Below are 7,595 nucleotides of genomic sequence, written 5' to 3'. Positions count from 1 at the left end.
ATATATTATTGGTTCAGTGAGGAAGGGAGAGGGAGAGAGAGACAGAAACATCAATGATGAGAGAGAATCATTGATTGGCTGCCTCCTGCATGCCCCCTGTTGGGGTTAGAGCCAGAAACCCAGGCACGTGCCCTGACCAGAATTGAACCATGACCTCCAGGTTCATAGGTCGACATTCAGTGGGTTCATAGCCCATTGTGCCACACTGGCTGGGTATCATTATTTTCTGTTTCATTTCTCTGCTGTCCTGTTGCCACAGTTTATATATCACGTGATAAAATATACATAGCTTTATCAAATAGCTAAGGACATTGTGGTATCACTTGGCCTAATTCAGAGGCAGAGGAACTGGTAAGTAATTGTTTAGAAGGAAGCAAAAGAACACCAACCTTTGAGTAATTCCAATGTGCCAGTCTTTGTACTAAACCTTTACATGTTATCTCATTTTATGTAAATGATCATTATATTCAGAGCAGTCATGATTTTATACTTGCTTGTTTTTTTGTTTTGTTTTTAGTTACTTGGAAACCTAGTATCAGACTTTGTGGATACCTTCAGGCCCACAGCAAGGATAAACTCCATTTGTGGTAGGATTGTAATTTAAAATATACTAAACAGTGTGTGGTTTTGAATGACTATGGAACAAAGTGTCTTACACATGTCTTGGTAGCTTGTCATTTTGTAACTCTAGGACAGCGGTTCTCAACCTGTGGGTCGCGACCCCTTTGGGGCGGGGGGAGGGGGGGGGTCGAACGACCCTTTCACAAGGGTCACCTAAATACATCCTGCATATCAGATATTTACATTACGATTCATAACAGTAGCAAAATTACAGTTATGAAGTAGCAATGAAAATAATTTTATGGTTGGTTGTCACCACAACATGAGGAACTGTATTAAAGGGTCACGGCATTAGGAAGATTGAGAACCACTGTTCTAGAGCTTACTAGCCTTTGACTTGTTTTCAGGTACTTTGTGCTGAATGAAGGGAGGGAAGAGCAAATGTCTGGACTGGGTCTAAGCTTCGAACAGAACCATCCTAGATGTATATCCTGATGCTTAGAGGGAATTTTGAATAGAGCTAGTAAAGCATCGTGGAATCTCTACCCAACTGAATATCATTACAGACCTGTCCCTCCGTGTCCACAATACACAAAACTATCAGGCTCTTTTAGCCCATTTCAATTCACATCTTTGCTCTCTATTTCACTTATTTAATTTTCTATTTTTTCATGTTTTGTTAGATTCTCAGAGTTTTCTTTTAAAAATAAGCATGTGATTTGGCAGTGTTTGCAGTGTGCATATATATTCCTGAATTATTTCTAGACATCATGTTGACCTTGGTCTGTCTGGGAATATAGACCATTATTTAGTCAATAGCACTTCCTATGAGCCAGGGCTATTCTGCAGACTGAAATTCAAAAATAAACGAAATAAACACCATACAGATGATTCTCAGCCTTCTAGCTTTTGTAACTGAGTAGATATTATATCATTTAATGAATTATTGAAATAATGCGGGTTTGAGAAGGATGATGATGAGTTCAATTTAATACTTGTTGAGCTTGTCGTACCCATGAGCCATCCAAGTGGCAGGATTCGTCAAGCAGTTAGATATATGTGCTGGTAGCCATATGCTACAACTAAGGCCTCTAGGAACATCATGCTTGAAGTCAATCATGTTGACCCTATACTAGAAAGTTCTGCAAACTTTTTCTGTAAATGGTGATACAGTGAATATTTTGGGTTCTGTGGGTTATTCAATCTGTTGCAGCTACTCAGTTCTGCCATGGCAGTGCAAAAGCAGCAGTGAACCATTTATTTAGTTTATTTTTGTATTTCAGTCTGCAGACTAGCACCAGGCTCATAGGAAGTGCGATTGACTAAACTTCACAAAAATAGGTAGCAAGCTGGAATTGACCCATGGATTATAGTTTGCTGACCTCTGTCCTAGATACTTGGACAAATGCAACATGTTTGAGTTTGGAAGGCCTGTACAAATTGGTGTCAGACTTTGTGGATACCTTCAGGCCCACAGTATGTTCACAATCTTAAGTATTGGTCTCCAGTCACCTGGACTAAAAGTAATCAAAGACAATTTCCAAATTTTCATCTAATTCAAACATTTTTTAAACCAGCATCTGGTTCGGCACAGATGTTCATTAAATATTTGTAGAGTGAATGAAGGACCAGTATTGTGTTAACGCTTACTTAAAAACCTTTTTTGTAATACATACAGGCCGCTGCAGCCTTCTGCCAGTTGTAAATAACTCAGGTGCCATGTGTAATTCATGGAAATTGGATCCTGCAACTCTTCGTTTTCCTTTGAAAGGCCTTCTGCCATATGATAAGGTATGTTGCTAAATATTATTTTATTAAATTTTTATTTATTGATTTTTGTTTTAGAGAGAGACAGACAGACAGACATATTGATTTGTTGTTCCACTTATTTATGCATTCATTGGTTGATTCTTCTATGTGTCCTGATTGAGGACCGAACCCACAACCTTGGTGTATCGGGACAATGCTCCAACCAATTGAGCTACCCAGCCAGGGCCGAAGAAGTAAATATTTAATGAAAGATAGTGTGTGGTTTAATGTGTGATTCCAGTATACTCTGGTTTGTGATATTTCGGGTGTTTAGGCTCCAGAGGTCCAACTCTGGCAAAGTACTTGGAATTAGAAAACTGACTTTAAATAAATTCTTTGTTTTCATTCCTTCTTCACAAAGGGAGGACCAAAAATGAATTTGCAATGTCTTTAAAATTTGGAGAGTGAGCCTCATATTTGTTAGATTTTTTAAAAGGGGGGACGAGACACAAGTGGAATAGAAAACAAAGGGGAAAAAAATCCACAAATATTAGTGAAATGAAATGAGGTAAAAACATAATTCTATAATGAGATTTGTTAGATCATTATATTATTTTGGGTGTTGGATTGATATCAGAGCAGGGTAGGGGAGGGCTGGATATTGTTCATGTACATGTTTTATGTCAAAAGTGATATGTAGAGTAACTAGCAAATTTGTTCAAAAGTGAGGAGGGTTAAATAGTGAATGTAAGGTGACAATCTGAGCTCTTGGCATATTAGTCAGAAAATTTTGGAACGTGAAAATGTGGTAAACTACATGGAATTTACTTTCACTTTCATCATGATAGCAATAATAACAAAAACAGATGAATTTATTGTGTGCTTACCATGTGCCAGGCAGTGTTCTAAAAACTTTACTTTGTGAAATTCTTATTTTTAACTATCATCTTAATATCTCCATTCTACAGGTGATGAAACTGAGACACAAAATGGGTAGTAACTTGACTAAGGCCCATGTTTAGGAAGTGGTAGAACCAGAATTTGAACTCAGGCAATATGATGCCAGAACCTACACTCTTAAACCCTGTGCTATCAAGTCATTTGTCCTCTCCAAATTTGGAAATAGTGTTTGTTTTCACTTGTGTGAGGTGATTGGAAACTGCCTCCACTTCTCTTTGATTTGATTTCTGAGCAGGAAATCCTTTCCTTACAGTGAAGCGTAAGACTTTCATGTGGCCAGCTGAAGTCATTTTTTAAGTTTAGACTCTGACTTCGGGCAAGTCCCTCTGCCTTATCAAATAAGGGATAAATAGATTAATGGCAACGAGCACTAAAATCCGATGTTTTTGTTTTTGTTTTTGTTTTTTTACTAGATACTGCCTACAGTGTGCAGGTAACAAGTGCCTTTAGAGGATTTTTTGATCCCAATTTCAAATTATTTGAATTTACTTTAATCTTGAAGCAATAATTATTTTTTATTTTCTTTAAAGGATCTGTTTGAACCACAGACTGCTTTGTTGAGATATGTATTGGAGCAGCCTTATTCCAGGGATATGGTCTGCAATATGCTAGGTTTAAATAAGCAGGTACTGTACTGTGATGGAAACCTAGTAAATTCTGTGTAAAATCTGCACTATTCTTTTCTCTTTTCTTTGCTATAGCTAACTGAGCAAAACAGTTAAAACTATTTGGTGATTTTTTAAAAATATATGATTTATTAAACAATGTATTGTTCCTATCATATATATATATATTGCTTTCAGAATGTTTAAATTAAAAAGGAGATATTTTGAAAGTTGATTTATTTTGCATTGCTTTTTTTTCTATAAGGCCAGTTTCAAGTATACCTTTTGCCAGAGAAACCTACACATGACTTAACCCTAATTTTTTATTTTTGTTGTTGTTTGGGTGTCCTTTTTTATAACCCATAGTATCTTCAGCATGGCCTCATTGCTGACTTTTTTGGGGGTGGGATATGTTTTTGGTGGTTTAACGTGGGGGGGTTTGTGCTGACTCTGGGTTCCTTGAGGCTGGCCTCATAGTCACTGTTTTGTCTTTTCTTTTTTTCTTCCTTTATTTTTGTTCTGTCCTGTCTTGTCCTGCCCATCCTCCAATGCTCTAGACCTTGAACATTGCTCAGGTATGTTCACAACCTTACTGTTGTATTGTGACTAACGATACGCTGGCCGCTTTGTAGCCACTGATTCCGTTTAGAGAATTCATGTATGGTCGGGGCTTGAAATTGGCAGGACCATGCTAAGACCAAGGCCACTAAAACAAATTCTTCTTGGGATATGAGAGTTGTTTTTGGTGGATTGTTTTTGGTTTTGGTTTTTGGTGGTTTTTTTCTTCTTTTTTTTCTTTTTAACAAAGAGACAACACCTGGCACACAATAAAGCCTGTCACTTTTTTGATGGGTTGTTTTTCTCCCCACTCCATTTTACTGTTTTTCATGCTTTAGGGCTAAAGCGAGCCTGGTGGAATTTTTAGAGATGGAAAGATTTGTGGTGGCCTTTATCTTTCCAGACTTTTAAAACATAAATAAATAACAACATCAATAAAAATACTTATGTTGCTTTGTCTTAAAAAAGAAAAATTAAAAACAAAACAGAGAAAAAGCACTTTAATAGAGATATGTTACTTTTAAAAGTTGGAGTGGTAAACCTTATACAGAGAAGGATTTTTTTGGAAACATGGGGATTGACTAAGAAATGTCACACTCTTAGGTGACCCCACACCTGCCTGACAAACACCCTTTGTCAGTCTCTGCCAGATGTGTCCTCCTAGAGCGAGCTCCTCTCAGCTGACGCTCACCTAAGGCGGGAGAAGGACACTGTGGCCAAACTTTATAAATCAAACTTTTATGCAGTCCCAAGTCTGTTCCCGGACTTTTCACCTTGGAGACTTTAAGCAAAATAGTGGTTCCAATTATTTTTGTTAAACATTTTTGAGCCCAACATTAAAATAGACCAGCTTTTTTCTTTTAAAAAGACGTTCTTGTCTAGGCTATATAAAATAGCGTTACTGTTTGCAATACTATAGTGAAGGTTGTGCCAGTGCTTCCATTTATAAAGCCCTATTTTTAAGGACATATAGCTTGGCCATAAAACTTGCTCAGTGTTGAAACTTTGCATGCCAAACCTCACCCTGGTAGCAGTATCTCTTTTATTTAAGTTTTTTCTTCTGAAAAATTTACCAAGTTTCCTTGTTTGAACAAGCCTTTGTACATGTGAAAAGTGAAACTGCTTCACAGTATATGACAGTTACCTCATATAATCAGTTTGTCAATTTAACACCTTAAATACGCAGTCATTAATTCTGATCAACTTTCACTTGAGTTAGAGGTAAGTATTTAGTTAACTTTGAAAGAATGCTTTATGCTGCTTCTTAAAACTAATTTTTGCAATGAACTTTAAATCCAACAACTCAATTTTTTTTACAGTTGGTGGATAAATATACCAGTGGTCATTTGAGCTGCAAGTATCCTCCCCCAGATAGCCTTAGCTATCATTTGCTGCTTTCTTTTGGGGGGCAGTTCTTCTCAAACCAAAAATTGACAAAACAACTCAAAGAAGAGTATCTCTGATCCAATCATTTTAATAACAAGTTTCAACCTAAAAAAAGTTTATGACTAAGACATAAATCCGTAAAAAATAAAGTTTATAATGGAAATGCTGACAGAACATTATTATTATTGGTCCCACTGAAGTGTAAACATTGTCAAAACTTTATGATTCATCAGTAGTTGTTTTGTAGAAAACTGTAGTGAGTGAACTTGTAGATGGAAGATATGTGCTGAATTGACTTATATGTTATTTTCACCATCTGGAAAGTAAAGAAAATGAGAATACACAGTATAAGAAGCATATGATTAAAAATAAGCAAGTTATCTTACCACGTCTTTTATCATTACAAAACTATATCCTGCACTGTACTTTCTTGTCCTTTCTCTAGCAATGCAGTAATTAATGAAAGCTTGAAACCTTTAAAGAGCTGTCTATATTGCATTTTCCAGTAGGAATTGGGCTATATTTTATCTTAAAATTGGTCACATTTAGAAGGTCATAAATAGCCCAGTTCTGTGACCAGCAAAGTGGAATGTTCACAGTGGAAGAATACTGTTTTGCGTGTTTACACGAGTTTGTGTTCTTTCTACTGAATAAGAGCATTACAAACCATATGCTACTCAAGTTCTTGTGTGGTGGTGTATGAACTCTGGCTACCCTGAGACAGTGAAGTACTAGACTAATCACTGTTTATCTTTGAAAGGCACCATTAAAGTGGTATTAACTGGCACAGCGCTTCAGTTCTTATTGGCAGAGAATAAATGACATACAAAAGGATATTTTTTTCCCGGCTGGTCCATTGTTTTCTATCTCTAGCCAGCATTGCTCACTGGTTAGAGCATCGGTCTACGCATGGAATGGTCGTGAGTTCAATTCCAGTCAAGGGCAGGTATCTGGGTTGCAGGTTCAAACCCCGGCCCCGGTAGGGGCGCGTGCAGGAGGCAATCAATTGATGTCTCTCTACATCCATGTCTCTCTCTCTCTCTCTCTCTCTCTCTTCCCCTCTCCTTTCCACTCTCTCTGAAAATCAATGGAAAAAATATTATGGGGTGAGGATTAAATAAAATTTGTTTTCTAGCACTGAAATAATTATTTAAAGTTAATTAAGTCCACCTAAGTACATGTTAAAATTTCACCACAAAAGCTGTACCAGAACTGTTATATAAACATGTTAGAGGTTACTTAGCTAGAATATGTTTAAGACTGAAAAAAGCCTTATCATTTGCCATTTGAAGTCATGATGGAAAAGAATCAGGGGCATGGGTAAGGGTTACTGTTAATGTTTCTCAATGCTTAAGCTTTTTAATAAGATCGGAAAATTTAAAATGTTCCAATATAATTTGAGCTATTATGCAGAATGTGAATTGTTAAAATATTGAATTTAGATTCATGTTGTTAAAAGAGGTTAAAATATGCATATAGAAATAATGTAAACTAATTCAACTTATATGCTTATATAATGAAGACTTAAATTTATAAAAGTTTCAGAAAAGTTATGAGTAACCATACACATAGTGTCCATTGGCTTACAGAATTACTATAGCCTAGTGACTGATAATTAACCTTTATTTACAGATTATTTAACTGCTTTGCAAATTTTCATTTGTTCTACTTTGTAAAATAATCTATGTGATAGAGAATCTTAATTTTAGAGTACTTACTTTAGTAATTGAAAACAAAAGCCAAACTTCTATTCTAAAGTAGTAGCACAGATTATGG

The 7,595-nt window shown here is 36.2% G+C and overlaps 1 protein-coding gene across 2 annotated transcripts in view; it reads left to right on the top strand.

Moving 5' to 3' along the window:
* The window catches only part of LOC102253541 (mediator of RNA polymerase II transcription subunit 23), a 46,353-nt gene that overhangs the window by 7,581 nt on the left and 31,177 nt on the right, over nt 1-7,595 (top strand). Inside the window, exons 7-9 of one of the 2 annotated variants that reach the window (XM_014533826.1) lie at nt 518-587; nt 2,240-2,352; nt 3,801-3,896. In XM_014533826.1, coding sequence (XP_014389312.1) covers nt 518-587; nt 2,240-2,352; nt 3,801-3,896 — 279 coding nt within the window. Of the gene's footprint in view, nt 1-517; nt 588-2,239; nt 2,353-3,800; nt 3,897-6,185; nt 6,196-7,595 lie in introns of those variants that run through there. The other variant, XM_014533827.1, reaches the window with a different exon arrangement.

Source organism: Myotis brandtii, unplaced genomic scaffold, assembly GCF_000412655.1.
Source record: "Myotis brandtii unplaced genomic scaffold, ASM41265v1 scaffold123, whole genome shotgun sequence".
Lineage (NCBI taxonomy): Eukaryota > Metazoa > Chordata > Mammalia > Chiroptera > Vespertilionidae > Myotis > Myotis brandtii.
This window is presented reverse-complemented; position numbering and strand designations above follow the sequence as displayed.